This window comes from Penicillium argentinense (assembly GCF_028826775.1).
Source record: "Penicillium argentinense strain IBT 30761 chromosome Unknown utg000004l_segment0_segment0, whole genome shotgun sequence".
NCBI lineage: Eukaryota > Fungi > Ascomycota > Eurotiomycetes > Eurotiales > Aspergillaceae > Penicillium > Penicillium argentinense.
This window is the reverse complement of record NW_026622663.1, coordinates 575,179-594,083: the sequence shown is the minus strand read 5'-3', so window position 1 is coordinate 594,083 and position 18,905 is coordinate 575,179. Positions and strand designations below refer to the sequence as shown.

The 18,905-nt window shown below is 51.8% G+C and overlaps 8 protein-coding genes across 8 annotated transcripts; 2 read left to right on the top strand and 6 right to left on the bottom strand.

Moving 5' to 3' along the window:
* Positions 1-183: 183 nt before the first annotated feature.
* N7532_003180 (DNL-type zinc finger protein) lies at positions 184-759 on the bottom strand (the record flags this gene model as incomplete). Its single annotated transcript, XM_056615674.1, has 1 exon — positions 184-759. One exon carries the CDS (start codon positions 757-759, stop codon positions 184-186), a length of 576 nt encoding a protein of 191 aa, XP_056476031.1.
* A 302-nt stretch (positions 760-1,061) lies between these two features.
* Positions 1,062-3,719, top strand: N7532_003179 (cullin family protein; the record flags this gene model as incomplete). The annotated part of the gene is made up of 4 exons (XM_056615673.1): positions 1,062-1,106; positions 1,168-1,554; positions 1,610-3,495; positions 3,548-3,719. 4 exons carry the CDS (start codon positions 1,062-1,064, stop codon positions 3,717-3,719), a joined length of 2,490 nt encoding a protein of 829 aa, XP_056476030.1.
* A 375-nt stretch (positions 3,720-4,094) lies between these two features.
* sld5 (putative GINS DNA replication complex subunit Sld5) lies at positions 4,095-4,949 on the bottom strand (the record flags this gene model as incomplete). The annotated part of the gene is made up of 2 exons (XM_056615672.1): positions 4,095-4,715; positions 4,773-4,949. The coding sequence occupies 2 exons, from the start codon at positions 4,947-4,949 to the stop codon at positions 4,095-4,097; spliced, it is 798 nt and encodes a 265-aa protein (XP_056476029.1).
* A 653-nt stretch (positions 4,950-5,602) lies between these two features.
* Positions 5,603-6,211, bottom strand: N7532_003177 (resistance to Congo red protein; the record flags this gene model as incomplete). The annotated part of the gene is made up of 3 exons (XM_056615671.1): positions 5,603-5,948; positions 6,007-6,111; positions 6,186-6,211. 3 exons carry the CDS (start codon positions 6,209-6,211, stop codon positions 5,603-5,605), a joined length of 477 nt encoding a protein of 158 aa, XP_056476028.1.
* A 315-nt stretch (positions 6,212-6,526) lies between these two features.
* Positions 6,527-6,831, bottom strand: N7532_003176 (uncharacterized protein; the record flags this gene model as incomplete). The annotated part of the gene is made up of 2 exons (XM_056615670.1): positions 6,527-6,724; positions 6,817-6,831. 2 exons carry the CDS (start codon positions 6,829-6,831, stop codon positions 6,527-6,529), a joined length of 213 nt encoding a protein of 70 aa, XP_056476027.1.
* A 925-nt stretch (positions 6,832-7,756) lies between these two features.
* N7532_003175 (ADP-ribosylation factor-like protein) lies at positions 7,757-8,667 on the bottom strand (the record flags this gene model as incomplete). Its single annotated transcript, XM_056615669.1, has 6 exons — positions 7,757-8,030; positions 8,082-8,153; positions 8,206-8,268; positions 8,324-8,343; positions 8,462-8,534; positions 8,618-8,667. The coding sequence occupies 6 exons, from the start codon at positions 8,665-8,667 to the stop codon at positions 7,757-7,759; spliced, it is 552 nt and encodes a 183-aa protein (XP_056476026.1).
* Positions 8,668-9,678: 1,011 nt separating this feature from the next.
* N7532_003174 (DNA-directed RNA polymerase I core subunit RPA135) lies at positions 9,679-13,479 on the top strand (the record flags this gene model as incomplete). Its single annotated transcript, XM_056615668.1, has 2 exons — positions 9,679-12,619; positions 12,677-13,479. 2 exons carry the CDS (start codon positions 9,679-9,681, stop codon positions 13,477-13,479), a joined length of 3,744 nt encoding a protein of 1,247 aa, XP_056476025.1.
* Positions 13,480-15,983: 2,504 nt separating this feature from the next.
* Positions 15,984-17,203, bottom strand: N7532_003173 (uncharacterized protein; the record flags this gene model as incomplete). Its single annotated transcript, XM_056615667.1, has 2 exons — positions 15,984-16,449; positions 16,533-17,203. 2 exons carry the CDS (start codon positions 17,201-17,203, stop codon positions 15,984-15,986), a joined length of 1,137 nt encoding a protein of 378 aa, XP_056476024.1.
* Between the last annotated feature and the right edge of the window lie 1,702 nt (positions 17,204-18,905).

Genomic DNA, 18,905 nt, shown 5'->3' with positions numbered 1-18,905 from the left:
CCTCTATGATACACCACTCCGCCAAATCATTGTCTCGTCGTCGATGCCTGGAACCCGCCACGCAGAGTGGAGAGTCGCAATATTATATACTTTGCCCCAGGTATAATGATCTGTAGGTTCGCCAGCATCTATCAAGCAAATCACATACCCCAGGGACGATTATTAGAAAACGAGCAGAGATTTTTAAGAAGAACCCGACTCGCCCTGCGCATTGAAGCTTTTGACGGTGCCATCATCCCAGAACTCGAGGTTGCCGTCGGTGCGGCCGTGCTGCAATGTCTGACCCTTCTCCTTCAATAGATCTTCCAGAGTTGTGCCCTTGTCGAAGAAAATCCCTAAGTGATCGCTCATGAGGTGTCGGTTCTTGCACGAAGGACATTGAATGAGGACGGTGCCGCGGTGGTAGCCTTGCTTGGACATGCGGTGCGTGGATCCTGTGCCACATGGCTTGCAGGTGAATGTGATTTGATAGGCCTCTTCGTTCTTTCGGCGCTCCTCATTCCGCTTCTCACGCTCTGCGTCGGTCTCGGCGGCAGTTGCGGGTTGTGTCAAAGGTGTTGATGCGGTAGAGTTGAACCGGCATAAGGATGGGAGGGTCCGCTTCGGCTCAGCGATCAAGTATGATGGCGTAGCACGTCGGGGATGTACCAGCTGGGTTGAGTAGAAGCGAGAAAGAGGTGTCCGGCTCGATGCGAATGATGACTTTTGGGAGGTAAGAGAGCGTAGAGCGCGCAGGCCCGGTGGCGAGAATGGGCGCATAGTGAAGTATATTCGGATAACAGAAGAGTCATGCAAAAGTGCAGGAAGCTCAATGTGAGTGTAGTTCGCACGTGCAAGTCGCAATATATAGCAACTCGTGAGGGTGTGAAGGATGGTGAGGTTGTTACTTGCAAAGTCTTTCGGCATCACGAGAGGGCGTCAAACGTCGGTCGGAGCGGAATAACTATATGCCGGCCATCCTCCGCGGAGTGCAGGTTGTCATAGCACTCGCACTTCTGCTCAAACTTCGCCCTCGACAAAGTCCTTTCTTTTCATTGAAATTAAATCCGTTGGCTCCGAGAATGGCTGCCATGAGGGCTCGTAATAAGATTCGAGTCCCTCGTCGGGTATGCCGTACTCCTCAGCCCCTCCCCACAGAGCTTCCCACTAACAGATCTTATACAACAGGGCCTCACCAATACGCGAGGAGACGACTTTGACTCTCTATGGATCGCCTTGAAAAAAGCGCTGAACGAAATAAACACGAAAAATGCATCCACACTGTCCTTCGAGGAGCTCTACCGCAACGCCTATCGGATTACCTTGATGCAGCGGGCTAACGATCTCTATGAGAACGTTAAAGAGCTTGAAGGAAAATGGCTCCAGGATACTGTCCAGAAACACATCACCGACACAATCTCGACCAGCCTTATCCGATCCCAAGGTCCTTCCGAGCTCCAGGACCAGTCGAATGAACGCCGCGCCGACGGCGAAAGATTCTTGAGCGCGATGAAGGAGAAATGGGAGGATCATCAGGTTTGCATGGGCATGGTCACTGACGTCCTCATGTACATGGTTCGGAAAATGCATTCGGGAAATTTATGGGAATTCGGGGCTAAAACTATCTCAGGACCGCGTCATTTCGGCAGACAAATCGAAACCCGGCATCTACTCTGTCGCCATGGCCCTCTTCCGTGACCACATCCTCCGCGCCTTTGCCCGCACCGACTCCGACATTTCCATTTACAATGTTCTCGAATCGACCATTCTTTTCATGATTCAACTAGAACGCAATGGTCATATGATCGAAAGACCCTTGGTCCGGCAATGTATCCAGATGCTCGAGGGACTCTACGACAGTGTCTCAGAAGATGAGAACACCAAGCTTTACCTTGTCTCCTTCGAGCCCCAATTTCTCAAGGAAAGTACAGAGTTCTACCAAGCCGAGGGCCGTCGTCTTTTGGAGATTGGAGACGCTTCCGCCTTCTGTCGCATCGCGTCACAGCGGATCGCCGAGGAGCGGGAACGGTGTCTGTACACACTGGCGTTGTCGACTGAGAGTAAGGTGCTGCAAACTCTGGACGAGGAGCTAATCCTCAAGAACATCGACGAAGTTGCCCGACTGGAAGGTACTGGCGTTCGCCATATGCTGGACAACAATCAGCTGGACGGACTGCTGAGTCTCTACAAGATAAACGCTCGAGTGGACCCGAAGAAGACGGCTCTCGTCAACGTTATGAACAAGAGAATTATTGACCTTGGTAAGGAAATCAACGCGGCAGCACTCACCGCGGCCCAGGGTCAGGCCTTGTCCGGCAAGAAAATCGAGGAAGAAAAGAAGCCCGAGGATGGTAAAAAGCCTGAGAAAAGCAAGGAAAAACAGTCAAGCCAACAGACCCTGTCGGCCATTAAGTGGGTCGATGACATTTTGGCGATGAAGCGCCAGTTCGACCAGATCTGGGAACACGCCTTCATGTCTGATCAGGGCGTCCAAAGTGCGATCATGGCAAGTTTTGCTGATTTCATCAACATCAACCCTCGGAGCTCGGAGTACCTATCCCTGTTCTTCGACGAAAACTTGAGGAAGGGCATCAAAGACAAGACCGATACTGAGATTGATACCTTGCTTGACAATGGTATCACCATGCTTCGCTACATCAAAGACAAAGATCTATTCGAGGCGTATTACAAGAAACATCTTGCTCGTCGACTGCTCATGAAGCGATCTGCCAGCATGGATGCCGAACGCCAGATGATCTCCAAGATGAAGCTCGAGGTTGGTAACCAGTTTACGCAGCGCATCGAGCACATGTTTAAAGATATGACAATATCGGAGGACTTGACAGCCAGCTACAAAGCACACATCGCTCAAAGCGCCGATCCCGATCAGAAGCGTGTCGAGCTGGACGTCGATATTCTCACTAGCACGATGTGGCCACTGGAGTCAATGTCGAACACCGATCCTGGCGATGCCCAAAAGCCATGTCTCTTCCCCAAGGAAATCGATAACCTCAAGGAAAGCTTTGAGAGATACTACCTAGGCAAGCATAACGGGCGTAAACTTACTTGGCTAGCCAACATGGGTACGGTAGATATCAGGGCTACGTTCCAGCGTTCTAACGGCAAGATCCAGCGATACGAGCTTAACGTGTCTACTTACGGCATGGCAATCCTATCACTTTTCAACGACCTTCCAGATGGTGAGAGCTACACTTTCGAAGAAATCCAGGGACGCACACAGATCCCCAGTTACGACTTGATCCGCAATCTGCAGTCACTTGCAGTGGCGCCGAAGACCCGAATCCTCGTCAAAAAGCCCATGAGCAAGGATGTCAAGCGCACAGATCGATTTTTCGTCAACAACGAATTCAGCAACCCCTTCGTCAAAGTTAAGATTGGCGTCGTTAGCGGCGGAGCCAACAAGGCCGAGAATCCGACTCAGCGCAAGGAGACCGAGGGAAAAATCAACGAGGAACGTGGCAGTACGATCGAGGCTGCCATCGTCCGTATCATGAAGTGCGTACAATCGATTCTACTGCTCCAATGGCCAATAACTAACTTTAATCAGGCAACGGAAAAAGTCGGTTCACTCCCAGCTCATAGCGGAGGTCCTGGCACAATTGGCTTCCCGCTTCGTGCCGGATGTGATGATGGTGAAAAGGCGAATAGAGAGCTTGATCGAGCGGGACTATTTGGAACGGATTGCCGAGGAGCCGCCTACCTACGGGTACGTCGCGTGAGCCCCTGGCTGAACCGGGTCCAGATTGCATCTCTTGGGTTCTTCTGGGAGGTGCTTTGGCTTCGTTTTATTTTCTTGTCTACTACGGTGTTCCGTACCTGTGGTGGCACCTGCATGGCTGGTGTTTCTGATTTAGCAACGGGCGTTACGGCGGGAGATTCAAATGTTCATAGACGACGACCTTGATGCGCCTATCGCTGGGCAAAATTCCTGCTTTCCCTAGCTGAAATGACCTCGAATGACAATGGCAATGGCAATATGCTCCGACCCAGTTCGTAAATAACCCATACTCCGGAAATGCAACCTAAACTCCTTGCCCAAAAGACCTTTCAACCAGAACCCACTCTATAGCAGCAGGATTAAGGATAAAGGGCAGTTAAAGCAACTCGACCTCACCCTTCTCCCAGGCAGACTTGATTCCCTCCCAGCGGACAACCCAGACATCACCCATCCGCATCGTAACCCCAATATCCTCCTCCCCCTCATCTCCAACAACAATAACCGGCACCTCACCAGCAAGGCAGCGCACAAAGACAGACTCCTTCGTATCCGGACCCTGAATCATACTCGTTCCACCCGCATTATCATCCAACCGGCGCAACTGTCGCGGAAACGCCTCCATAAAAGACCCACTGTAGTGCCCCGCCAGTAGATTCTGGTGCGAATGCACGAAATTGGCCTCGTTCTCAGACAACGGCGTGAAATCTGTGACAGTCGAAAGGTCCGGCACAGAGTCGGAGGGCGTAGCTTGACTTTGGCTCTGGGATTGCGACTGCGATTGCGAGAGCGGGTTTTTGTTTCCGGATAATTTGACCAGGTAGTGCATGCTGTACTTTGTAAGCTTTGCGAGGCGCTGTCGCAGCAAGCTGCGGATGAGGTATTGGGTTCGGGCGAGGTCGGTTTGTAGGATTGAGAGGCGGAGGTTTAGATTCGGGTTGTGGGTGTTGTTTGTCGGGACGTCTGCGGACGAGGCTGCCAGGTCTTCGATTGATTCGATCTGGTTGGTGTGAGGAGTTGTTTCTGCTGCGTCTTTCAGCCCGTCGAGTTGACTTACCTGCATTCGCACGCGATCCATCATTCGGTCCATCAGGACCGTGGGCCATGGTAGGACTTCCGAGACAGCGCGCTCGGCGACCCAGAAGCGGGTGAGGAGTTGGTGGTCCATGGCTGCGGACTCGGCGCTTGCGCCGGCGCCACGATCGACGGAGGCCAGGATGTCGTCGATGTCCATGGCAGCGGTTGAGGGGTGAGGTTCGATTCGATGCGGCGCGACGCGAAAAGCGCGGAGAGCAGGCGGAGCCCACCTGGGCAGGTGCGGGTCTTCGCTGCCTGGGGCATAAAGCGCAGATCCATCCAACTAGATGATGAGCTGTTTGGGGTGCAGCTGGATTAGCTAAATTGAGATAAATGTGATAAGGTCAATTCGTAGCAAAGATGTGATTAATGTAGTTGTTGCCGGTGTTTACGAGAGACTGGTGCGCTGGGATTACTGACATGATGTACACATACAGATCGAGCCGAGGTAAAATGGTTCCAGAATTGAAGTTTTTGAAAATTATGTCATTATTGGAAATCAATGTACCAGGAAGAGTCGTCGCAGCCCTGTAACCCACCTCTCACACGCTCGATGCAATCCTTGCGGATGTGGCGGGTACGCAACGTAAAGACATTAAGAGAGAAGCTCCCATGCGAGTTCTTTCGCGAATTCGATAATAATAAAGAGCAAAAAATATCTCAAGAAAAAAAGGCGCATCTCGCACAGACCCAGCTGGAAAATATCCCAAAAAAAAAAGGTATGTAAACGCCAAAATGTCCCTTGCAATTCAAACGACGTCATCAACGCCCCCCTTGTATCGGCCGAGTGCGAAACTCTTCTTCACGTGCTCATGCCCCTGTTTCTATGTGTCGCTCAGGCCTTAGCTGGTGGTGGTCCTTCAGGGGGGCGTACTCGCGGGCTCCAGGTCCGGCTGCGTAGTGCGCGTTCGGGGGTGATTGCAGCTCGATGCCATTCTGCTGTGGCTGAGGTGGGTTTTGAGCACCGAAGTAGCCGTACTGCTGGGGGTTCGCAGAGTATTGGGGCGGCGGTTGCGCAGGGAAATTGGGTTCGACTCCGTAGGGTTGTTGGTAGTAGGGTTGGTTTGGAGGAGGAGGACCCGGGGGTGGTGCCATCCAGGCGGTTCCAGTGTAGGGACGTTGACCGTGACGACGGCGGCGACGGGCGTTGAAGCAGCTAAATGAAAGGGGTCAGTGACAAAAGGCGTGGGAGCCAGGCAGGATGTAAAACGTACGCGAAACCGAAAAAGAGCAGGAATGCGCAGCCGACGATGACTGCGAATGCTACCCAGCGACCCCAGCGGTCCCAGTTGTTGCCGTAGCAGTTGCCATAGTAATCGCTGGAGAGAACAGATTCAGTCACAACAATTCCGAATATCCCCAGACGCTGTAATGCGATCGGAGGTGAACTCACCAGTAATAACGTGGAAGGATCGCCATGGTTTTGGGGGTGTGGAAGGAAGAAAGAGAGCGAGGCGACAAGAAATACCTTACTGAAGTTGTCATGGGGCTGGGGCTTGGCGCTAGGCTGCAGGGTTGATGATTCATCTACTACTTTCTCCCCAACTACGCACCAACTACTTAGTAAAAGCTCAGATACTGCACGGCAAGGGGAGGCGTATCGATCAGTACGTCCGATTTTGATCTTCCAATAATGTGGACGAATTCGCGACAAGCCGACGAGGGCGAGCGGTTGCGTGGCTGCGTGCGAGTCCGTGGGGAGGCGCAGCTAGTCGTATACTCGCTCTCCGCCAATCACGCCACTGTGGGGAGAGGCGCAGGGCTGACGGAAAATCCGGCACTTTCTGTTTCGGTTGCCTCAGTGCTGGCGGCGATAATCCCTCGATCGGCGTGGAGCAAGGTACTCAGAGCAGGCCTTTGTCGCGCCGAGGCATCCCAGCGCTTGCCGGAACGACCGGACAAAGCCAGTTGTTTCAGCAAGGCCGTATTACCCTAAGCGAGACGGGTAATATTCTTCAATGATCTTTCTTTGCTCCACTGAATTGCAATTTGTTTTTCGGGGTCCTGAGTCAGCTCTCACTTACGAAAGATGTCTGCATGAGTGGTAGGGTTCATAGTGACCCTGAGGAACTTAAAGTGACTTAAGAGGTGTGATATCCGCACTCACTTCACGTGGAACACGAGCACAGGCCGAGTCCGAATAGGCATTCTGCTGACCCTAAAAAAGCTCACATAACACTACTCCAAGTGGCTCCTAGTACTCTGCAGAATAAGGTATTACCCTGTTGTCGCGTAGATTCGACGAGTAATGCGCTGGACGCGCACTAATCAGAGCGCCTGTGAGCAGCGTCGCGACTCCACGCATGTGGCCCTTGGCAGGTGGCCGTCTGCATGGCCAACGCATCAGTTGGTCCGTGTGCGGATTCACTTACTTATGCCGGCCATCTCGCTGTTGCTGACCTTGGAGTCTTCTGCCGGTATCTTCTGAGAGATTTCTCGAATCGATCTGTCCGTCATTGGAGTCAGTCGAATTTCAGCGCAAAACCGCCTCAGGTTAAATCTACAAAGTACAAAGTACCGCAGAAGCACAAATCGAATCGAGTCCATGAGTTCATAGCACTACCATGCAGGCCAAACTGTGGGGATCGCCCGGTTTCGAATCCCCAATCGCATGCTCCAAACGCGCGACATAACAATAACAGACAACATATAAAAACACAAAGAATGAATAAATCGAACATAAATCGTTGCATCGTCACATCCGAGGCTGCGAGCCAAACCGCTAGTGTCTACGGGTTATAAACAGAAACACCCAGAACAACGCGCTCAGACCAAAATTCAAGAATAAACGGACGAGATGGATATAGTGCCACTGGAAATGCGTCGAGTCAAACTAACCGATGATTGCTGATGGAGAAGGTATACGAAGGTTTCAAGTGAAAGAGTGGGTGCGTATGGCGTGTGAGTACACCAAGATGGTGCTGAGCGTGAGAACTAACAACAGCAACGACCTGGGGAGAGCCATCATCGACTGGCCCGCGCGATCAACCAGTGCAAGACCGCGTCGAGGTTCGTCTCCTCTTTGGCGCTGATCCCGTAACAGCTGACCTCGCGGTGTGTGATGGACTTGAGGTCCATCGCATCGATTAGTTCGTCGACCGACAACTTGACCGGCAGGTCGGACTTGTTGCCGAGCACGAGCAACGGGATGCCATCCAGCGTGGGCTTGGTCATCAGCTCATGCAGCTCTTCGGTGGCGGCCGGCAAGGCGCTCCGATCGGCGGCGTCGACGATATATCTTGGGACGGATCAGCAGATGCCCCGCATGTTTCCCACTACCGCTACTTACACGATCGCATTCACCCCTCGACAGTATCGCTCCCACATGGGGCGAAATCGCGGCTGGCCGCCCAAATCCCAGCTGGGGCAGGATTAGCAATCAGTGGAACAGAAGGCCGAGGCAGAGGACGTACCATTTCAACGTCACATGGCCCTTTTGGACTCTTTTGGTGTTAAACCCGATAGTCGGGATGGAACTGCAACCTCGTGAGTGGGTGACCGCGAGTACCTACGGCGCTTTGACGAACTTACTCAACGGTGAATTCCCCGCCCTACACGACCAGTCAGAACACCCTCGGAAGAACCGCAACAGAGCACGCGATAAAAATGATAATGAAAGGAGAGAGATGGAGCGGGAAAAACACACAAAAAAGAACAAGGAGAACATACCGCCAACACTCGCAGCAGCGAGGATTTGCCTGCATTTTGCAAGCCTATCATGGTGACATCCATCTCCGTCGCCCTGCAGGGGTTAGCCAGGCTTCATGCTTCATCTGCGGGGAACGGGCCGGGAGTCTCCCGCCGCCTCGACGGCCCACTTCTTACCAGAACATCCTCAGAAGCCAGTCGTAGATGGTGCGAAAGATCCCAGCCATGGTGACTGACGGTGGTGCAGAGCGCCTAGGAAGGATGGCGAGCAACAGAGAACGACCAGCGTGGAAACCGGGGCGGGATCCAGGGTGGAGGGGAGCTTTAGTATATCAGGAAGAACAAGAGTAAAGTCGGTGGCTGTCGCGGGAAAGTTGGAAAGCTGGAAAGCAAGCGGATTGGATTGTGGTGGGAGAGAAGGCGTGGGAGTGGGGTCGATGTGCGGCGCGGTACAGAGAGATGGAGAGGAGAAGGCGGCTGATCAGGGAAGAACTGGGGAAATGCACGGAAAGTCGAAATTGAGAAAAAGAAAACAACGCACAACTGAAAAAAGAAAAAAAAGCAGTAAAAAATGGGAAAACGTCGCGAATGTGTCAAGTATTCGGCGCGTAGTGATAGATCTACGCACACATGACTGCCGTTGGAGAGGGGCGCTTAGGCTCCATTCGCAGCCTGACGCAGAGCGGTTGCCAGTGGCAGGTAGCGGAATAGAGTCACTGGGACGTCGTAGTATTTACCCTAGAGGATGGAGTGCGGAGACGTCATTCGGCATTCACTGCCCTAGGATTCGCTATACCCGACGGTATATATTCTACCTGGTTTGCATAGCTGCATATCCCACGAGCAACTTGAATGTCGATCATCCCAGTGCAAGTCCCCTGGTTCTGCGGCGAGTCCCCCGTTCGATGTTGCCGCCTCAGGCACCACGGCAGCACACAGCACACAGCACACAGCACACAGCACCCTATCATCACGTGGTGATAACTGGCTCCACTCTCGAAAATTTCCCCGAGTAGACCATCGCAGACCGTCCTCGTCTTCATCCAAGCTGCCTTTGCTGGCTCAATTCCCTCGCTTCTTTGGATCAACCCCCTAGGAGGCTGAGGCAGAAAGGGGCAATTGACATATTAATACCCGTCCCTCCTCAGAATATACGCACACCTCCTGAAATCCGGAATCAATCCATACTCAACTTTTTTTTTGGTCGACTTGGTCCCTAGACCGTTAAGCTTCCCACCATGGCGCCCGCGGCCACCAACACCGAGTGGTCGGTCGATTTCGACACTCTGAGGCGAGAGAACCTCTACAAGAACCCCCCCAAGGACCACACCGCATTCCCTTCCCTTGCCGAGTCCATTCGCCCGCATATCGACTCGTTCAATGCTCTCTTCGGCGACAGCAAGGTCCTGGAGCAAGGAATGAAGGATGTTGGCATTAAGACCTTCCTGGATGGAGAAGCTGAGACACCAGAGCAGAAGAAGGCTCGCCAAGCAGAGGGCCTGCGAGCCCCCAAGCGCAACCGCCTCAATGTTCGCGTCAAGGAAGTCTTCCTCGAAAAACCCGCTCTGCCCGCCACCAACAAGTACAGCCTCAAGAACCGCAATATCTATCCCGCCGAGTGCCGTGAGCGTCATGCGACCTACCGTGGTAAGCTCCGCGCACGTCTCGAGTACCAGGTCAACAATGGAGACTGGATGGAGTCTCTCCGCGAGCTCGGTCAGGTCCCCATCATGATGCGCACCAACCGGTGTCATCTGGAAAATGCCACTCCGGAGCAGCTGGTCGTACGCAAGGAAGAGTCGGAGGAGCTGGGTGGTTACTTCATCGTGAACGGTAACGAGAAGCTCATCCGAATGCTGATCGTTGGCAAGCGAAACTACCCCATGTCAATTATCCGTGGTTCGTTTGTGAAGCGTGGTCAAAGCTACACCAAGTTCGGTGTGCAAATACGATCCGTCCGCCCCGATCAGACTTCGCAGACTAACGTGCTGCACTACCTCTCCGATGGAAACGTTACCTTCCGTTTCTCGTGGCGCAAGAACGAATTCCTCGTCCCCGTGATGATGATCCTCAAGGCACTGGTTGAGACCAACGACCGCGAAATCTTCGAGGGCATCGTCGGCAAAGCCTCCTCCAAGGGCATGAAGAACACCTTCGTCACAGACCGCGTAGAGCTGCTCCTGCGAACTTACCAGGCCTACGGAAAGCACAGCCAATCCGACTGCCGAGCTCACCTTGGTAAGTGCTTCCGTCCGGTTCTTGGCGTCAGTGCCGACATGCCCGACGAGCAGGTTGGAGCCGAATTCCTGCGCAAGATTGTTCTCCCCCATCTGGGCAACTACAACGTCACCGAGACCCAGGACTACGATAAGTTCAAGATGATCATCTTCATGATCCGCAAGCTCTACGCCCTGGTCTCCGGTGACTGTGCTCCGGATAACCCTGATGCTGTCTGCAACCAAGAAGTGCTGCTTGGTGGCTTCTTGTACGGCATGATCCTCAAAGAGCGTATCGAAGAGTGGCTTCGTTCCTTCGGCCCAATCCTCCGTGATTGGAGAATGAAGAACGACTCGGCCAAATTCACGGACCCGTCGTTTGAACGGGACTTCGTCGGTAAGATCGTGAGGCGATCTAACGAGAATATTGGCCAAGCCCTCGAATACTTCCTCTCGACTGGCAACCTGGTTAGTCCTACGGGTCTTGACCTGCAACAAACTTCCGGTTACACCGTCATTGCTGAGAAGATCAACTTCTATCGATTCATCAGTCACTTCCGCATGATTCACCGTGGTAGTTTCTTCGCCGAACTGAAGACCACCACAGTCCGCAAGCTGCTGCCCGAGAGTTGGGGTTTTCTGTGCCCTGTCCACACTCCTGATGGTTCTCCTTGCGGTCTGCTGAACCATTTGGCGCACAAGTGTCTGATTGCCACAGACAACTTGGAGGTTTCGCATCTTCCAAAGGTCCTTACTGAGCTTGGTGTTCGATCCGAGTCCTCCGTGGCTTTGGATGACAGCGTGGTCGTTCAACTGGATGGCCGCATCATTGGTTTCTGCTCCCCTGCGCAGGCTCACAAGATCCACGACACGCTCCGCTACTGGAAGGTTGCTGGCAAGAACGATATTCCTCTTGGATTGGAGATCGGATACGTTCCCAACTCATCCGGTGGACAGTACCCCGGTATCTACATGTTCTCTCAATCCGCCCGAATGTACCGTCCCGTGAAGTACCTTGCCCTCGACAAGCTGGACTACGTCGGCCCCTTCGAGCAACCCTTCATGGACATTGCTTGTGTCGAGTCCGACCTGATTCCCGGCCTGTCCACTCACATCGAGTTCACCCCGACCAACATCCTTTCCATTGTGGCCAACATGACCCCCTTCTCTGACTACAACCAATCGCCCCGTAACATGTACCAGTGCCAGATGAGCAAGCAGACAATGGGTACCCCCGGTACATCCATCAACTACCGTACCGATAACAAGCTTTACCGCATTCAAACCGGTCAGACACCAATTGTCCGTCCCCCGCTGTACAACGCTTACGGTCTGGACAACTTCCCTAACGGCATGAACGCTATTGTGGCTATTATCTCATACACCGGTTACGACATGGATGACGCTATGATCATCAACAAGTCCGCCCACGAACGCGGCTTCGGTCACGGAACCATCTATAAAACCAAGATTCATACCCTCGCCGAGCGCGACAGCCGTCGCAACAAGTCCAAGCGAGAGGTTACCAAGCTGTTCGGTTTCGCACCGGGTGACGAAATCCGCAGCGAGATCAAGAACACCATCGACTCGGACGGTCTGCCGCACGTTGGTATCCGTGTGAAGGAGGGCGACAAGATCGCCGCCTATTACAACGTCCGCTACGACGGTGCTTCTGACAGTTACATCAACGTCGACGGCATCACCCACTTCCTGAAGTACAAGGATTCCGAAGTCGGCTACATCGAGAGTATGCGCCTGATGGGTGCGGATACTGGTAATGAGCCCCTCCAGTCTATCAGCGTCAAGTACCGTATCCCCCGTAAGCCTATTATCGGTGACAAGTTCTCCTCTCGTCACGGACAGAAGGGTGTTTGCTCGCAGCTGTGGCCGGCAGTCGACATGCCTTTCTCGGAGAGCGGCATGCAGCCCGATCTCATCATTAACCCCCACGCTTTCCCATCTCGTTAGTATTCCCTTTACTTTCACTATAGGAAGAACGTCCAATCTAATCTCATGAAAGGTATGACAATCGCCCAAATGATCGAGTCCATGGCCGGAAAGGCCGGCGCTCTCCACGGCCACCCGCAAGACTCAACCCCCTTCAAATTCTCCGAAGAAAACACCGCCACCGACTACTTCGGTCACCAGCTCATGAAGGCTGGATACAACTACTACGGCAATGAGCCGCTCTACTCCGGCATCACGGGCCGCGAATTCGCTGCCGACATCTTTATGGGCGTCGTCCACTACCAACGTCTGCGTCACATGGTGAACGATAAGTTCCAAGTGCGTACGACCGGTCCCGTGAACGCCCTGACCGGCCAACCCGTCAAGGGTCGTGCAAAGGGTGGTGGTATCCGTGTTGGTGAGATGGAGCGCGATTCGCTCATCGCTCACGGTGCGGCATTCCTCCTCCAGGACCGTCTGATGAACTGCTCCGATTCTCAGTCCGCCTGGATCTGTCGTGGCTGCGGCTCCTTCCTCTCGACCCAGGTTGCGGTTGCAGGATCTGGCGCTTCTCGCCGTGCGGCTGTTAACCCTGGTGCCATCGCGGCAGCCGCTAAGGCTGCCCCTAACCAGCAGGCCCCTGATGCCGGTGCGGGTGGTGCCCTTGGTGGTTCGACTAGTATTGTTCGTTGCCGTAGGTGCGCGCGCCAGGCTGACTTTAATGATTCCCGTGCTGAGGCTTGGGAGGATGGTGATGGATTGCGGTATGTTGGTGGTGATGATGTTACTGTCGTTGCGGTCCCTGGTGTGCTGCGCTACTTGGATGTTGAGCTTGCGGCTATGGGTATTCGTATGAAGTTCTGGGTTGATAACTAGTGTTCCTTTGTTGGATGGGTGCTGGTTGTTACCTATAAAAATTTGGTTTTATATTCGTTGGGTTTTTCACGTCATAGATGGAGCGTCTGGTTCGATTTTCTTTTGTTTATATGTATTTCCTACGAGGTCAATATCAAGTCTTAACATTATTCAAATACGACATTATATCATGTTATATGGGTGCAGCGGTTCAAGGTATCGACATTTGGTGCGGTCAATGTGATTAAGAAGAGATTACGGCACTCATATTGATTGTCGTTTGATTAAGGGCGCACTCAAAAGTACAATAATGTTCGAAACTTTCAATTCTTCAATAAGTCATAAAAGACTTTTAACCGATTCTGGATAGGGGCGTACGTCAAATTACCCAAAAGGAAATTCGGACCAAGAGTGTCTAGCGAGAGTGATTTCAAACGACCTCACAGTGTTCCTCGCCACTGTCCTCGTCACTACCCCTTTCCAAACAAACTGCCAGTTGGTCTGTCAAAAGCCCACATAAAGCACTCTTTGCTCCTTCATACTGCGCGCCAGAGGCACAGGGAAACCCCCTCTAGCAGCGGAAAGCGTTGACGCGATCCGAGTAGTTCTTGTATTCCGAGAATTTTCAGGCTGCCCAAGTCATTCGTGTTGTCTGAGCTATCCGGCTTCCCTTCTGCTGTTGACCTCGCACACGTTTATGAGCATCGTGCCAGTCGATTGCGGCCAATGAAGTGCTGTTAGTTTCCAGGGCTTGCCATATCCCCTCCAGTAAAAGGAAAAGTGAGGATTCCTTCCGATATCTCTGGATGAACCAGGCGATACTCATGCTCGATTGCCGCTGCTCGCGCCAGACGCTTTTGAACTTGGTCGTCGAAGTGGTCTTCGTCTAAGCCATGTGGAAGCTAGAAACCAGCGGGGACGCTTTTATTTGTGAATTTGCCGCCAATTGGTGGAGGACTTTCGCGGGCTCGTGGTAAATTGGGAAATCTGTTCCGGAATTCCATGCACCGCTTCTCTTTTGGTTGGCCAAGAATTCCATTCTACTTGAAAAACTTGGGAATATCGTAGATGTTCGTGCCGCAGCAGATGATCGTGGACGGTTGCGAGCCTGCAGTGATTGGTAATTAGTTTCATTACCACGAGACAGCAACCTCCCCAAATATATACACCTGCTATGCTACACCAAGATCCAAATAACGAGGACACTTGTAGTACTGCGAAGGTAAGACCTCATGGGTACGCTTTTCGTTTGCATAAACCTCTTAAAAGCAGGAAAGGAATGAATGGACGGCGGCTGCGTCTGTTGAATTTAAGTAGATCAATAGATACGATCAACCAGCTCTACTCAGCTAGTCTATGATGAAGGAGCAACTGGAAGACATCCCAGGCAAAGGCCTATTGAGCGGATCGCCACCAAAGTGCGGTTAAGATATATTTCCACTTGCACAGTAGGGAGTCTGGGCCATGTAGAGTGTCACACATATCAGGTGTTGCTTGGGGTGTTGCTTGTCGGTGCTGAGAAGTAGTTGCTGAAATCGGCGCAAATTCAAAGTGTGTTTGACTTTATTAACTTCCAAGGTTGTTTGGTAATGGAAGTTGATTAAATTCTGTCTATGATGAAAGCAAACACACTCGCGCTGAATAAAATCAGGGAATCACGCAGTACCCAGAAATCTTTCTTATTGCGACTTAAATTAATTGGTCATTCCTGGCAAAATATCTGACTCACATTTTAGTCTGCACCTGTCATGTGAAGTTCATCTGTGATAAATCCTGAAAGCATATTCTATGTCTGCCTTGCGACACTTTCCATGTCCAAGATTCGCCAAAACATGTCTTTGAGTCCAAGGGGAAGTCGATGTCTCTGCTCCAGTGTAGGCCGTGCAGAACAACTTTCAGTTCAAGACTATTGTAGTGGCAAGGCCAGGCGTATCACCATGAGACCCACGTGAAGTATAGTCCAAGCAAGTAAGAATATGAATGACCCAATTTTCATTTTCCATAAGAACAGCCCAATTCTGAGTGTCCCTTTGGTTTTTCGGATCGCCCGATCAACCAAAAGCTCGTACGCCTTCATTTCGATGCGCAAGTTGGAGGGCAACCGAGTGGCTTGGTCAAACCCGCGCTAAGAAGTCTCGATGGCGATTTGGAGTTAGCTCTTAGTGCCAAATTTATTTACTGCTGAAATCTCCGCTGCGAGGATATCATCGTCGGGGTCAGGTCTGTTTCTTTCGACTACCTCCCAGTCGACTTTTAAAATCTCTACATTCAAGCTACACAACATATCTTATAATTAGTGGGCTTTTTGACTAAGAAGATCTCCGGGTTCGGATCTACATCAGTACAGAAATAATTCGTCATAGAAAGGTCAGTGCAGGGGAGAGGGGTTAGCTGAATTGATACTCAAGTCACTCACCTCTCGAAATGCCGTTGCCACTTCCCAATTATACACCGTGCAGGAGAGGGTACACCTGAACAGATTTAGAAAACAACTCACCTAGGCTCACTTACCAGTACCAAGGCCACTACGTAGAATCCTGTGGTTCCTGACATTCGTTCTTTTCCTCAGAGCTGAGGCTCTCATCCTTATCTGACTCGCTGGGGTCCAGGACTGCCGGGTCGATGCCGGTAAAGTCGATCGCGACGAGGCCGTCTGGGAGGTTTGGCGCCATGGCCTCACGGTATGCCTTCTCAATGGCCGCTCCCCGAGCAAGGCAATCTCTAACTTGCTCATTGCAATGGTCCTTGCTAAGACCATGGGGAAGCCAGAACCCCAAGGTGTTGACGTCCTTGGGGGCGTGGGCGTATCCATACTCATTTTCCGGACCGGCTCGCTCTTGCGGCCACTTGAAGATGATCCGGAAGTTTGGGTGGGCCGCCTCCCAGAACCAGGACCTTGTCCTGTCGACGTCGTCAACGAGCGTACTCTTTTCGAGTACAGTGACGACATCAGCGAGGGGGGTCCCGCACCGGACGATGATGGTCGCTAGCCTGTGTAAAATCAAAACCATGAGCTATCTTTTCGTCAAAGTTCATATGAAAGAAAAGTGGGGTCAAAATGTAAAAACAAATACCATTCAACGTCACTCAGCCATTGATCGGTTTGGCTCTGGAGAGGAATTTGGGGGTCAGTGGGGTCGGCGGGGAACCGTAGCTGCATGTCGAGCTCCGGGAAGCAGGTGAGGAATGAACTCACCACATCCGTGTCATGGGTTGACACGGGGATCGAAATCGGCCTCGTGAGGCACTTCCAGTCAACAAGTCCCTCGTGCAGGAGCAACTGGAAGATGTCCCACACGAGGGCTTGCCGAACTGACCTCCAGTAGAGGTTTGCCAGGACGCTCTGACAGTCCGGCGCGTCCTTGGCAAGTTCTTCAAAAACACGGGCATCGGGAGGGTATTTGGCCTTCGTGTCGACTAGGGTGAGCTCGCTGTCCACGACAGCTTGAGAGTTAGACGGGAGAGACGTACCTTTAGGACCCCTAGCTGCAGCATTGCTGCGTGCACGATTGACCTGTTCGGCCAAATGCTGCTGGACGGCACGAACGGCCAGGATCCAGGAAAAGTCGCGGGAGGGTGGTTTGTCGTCGCTGTGGGTGTCCTTATGGCTGCCAGAGCCTCTTGCGTGCGCGAACTGCTCCAGTTTCTCGTTGAGGAGCTTGCGGGCCTCTGGGCTGTCCATGGTGTGGAAGCCCGAGAAGGTCGAGTCCTTGGATGATCGTGTTCCGATGTGGTAAAGGGCCATATTTGCACCGTGTTCTTGCTGGAATTGCCGTGACGTGGATAAAGGTGACGGAATGGGGAGGGTGAAGTGGGAACGGGCCGTCGACGCCGCAGGTGAATGGTTGGGCACACCTCCCAGACACCAACGCCTTCATGGACCACGACTAAGAATGCGCAGCCCTTTTTCTGACAAATACTATTCTGTCGCCTTTTGCTTTTTCTTTTCCTATTTCTAACACACCTAGCCCACTTTCCTCTAAGCCAAGGGCATTAATGAACTGACTGATATATAGCCTGATTCCTTACAGCTTCTCTGTACCTAAATTTTCCAGCATGACCTGTACAGTACTGTAGTTGCGTGACTGACACAATTGGAACTTTTATAAACTAAACTACAATGAGAATTTTAGAGAAAGAATCTGCAAATTCATAGTTCGTTGAGACACTGTATCAGAAGAGATACTCTTCTAAAATAATAAAATAGATATGATTCAGCCATTGTGAAAAGAAACGACCAGGTGGACTTAGGTAAATCATCAGTTGAGCCATATTTCTGAACTTGAAAGAATTCTCCTTCTTCACAATTTTGAACCACTCAAAATTTTTTGCAACCGGAAAGCAGTTTCACAAAGTTCCAGCCGATTCCTACCCTTTGGAAGGCCTGCGTAGCACCATAAAATCCCCGAAGAAATGGGGATGCAATCGCAATCTAGCCCTGCAGGCGACAAGATTGTAACTTCTGGAAGCTTTGGATGTGCCCCAAACCGCAGCTTGGCCTGATTCCAGCGCTGATCTTAGGCGGACGCTTTGTATGGGTTCATTGTAAAGTTGGGAAAGAGTTATGACGGGTTTGAAGAAGGGGTTGCCGAAAGGGAAAGTCCCGACGAGAAGACGAAGGTTGAAGATGTCGTTCTTGGGAAGAGCGGAAGAAGTTGAGAGAAGTATCGTTGTTTGCCTTTCATAGGAACGGTGATTCTACCAGCGTGTCGTTTGCATGAGCTGGTACGACGCGTGTTGCGTTGCGAAGAGTAAGAGTGCCGTAAAAATTAAACCTCATGAGGAGACTGAAGCTATTTAGAGAATATTGGGAGGGCCCCACGGGGTATTGATACTACCAGACACATCGAGTCGACGTGTAGACTACTATAGTATATTGAACCACTAGTTTCACGAGTAAAGGGACTAGACCTTATAGACAACAGATGACCAGGCTGCTAAACATGAAGCTGGACAAATAGATATATGGCTAGGTAGGCGACTACCCTTGTGATGATACAGCTTACGTGGTCGAAGACCAGCCCAAATATTGGGTACGTGACCCGGTACGTGATCAGGAATGTACCTGATTGAGGTAATAGATAAAGGATAGCACTGAGGATGGCAGGAACCTCTTAAGCCATGCCCCATCATGTCCTCGCCGCAAGAGCTGAACACCAAGAGTTCTAAGAGTCACAGCAAACGGCTTGAATATTTCTTCTTGACGCGCACCCCGCAGACCTCTTCTTCCCATCTTCACATTAGACCCATATGTTGAGGAGGATGATTCGTTGGTTTGGAGTGTTGGTTATAATTCGGATTCTGTCTCGGGTGGTCTGATTCAGGAGTTTTTAGAAAGTCTTGAAATGGAGATGGGGGTGGTTGGAGGACAGATCCAACTGAGACGACGATTGATCTCTTCCTGTTGCTTCTCGTTTCTTGAATTATACTTGTTTGCTACATTCCAG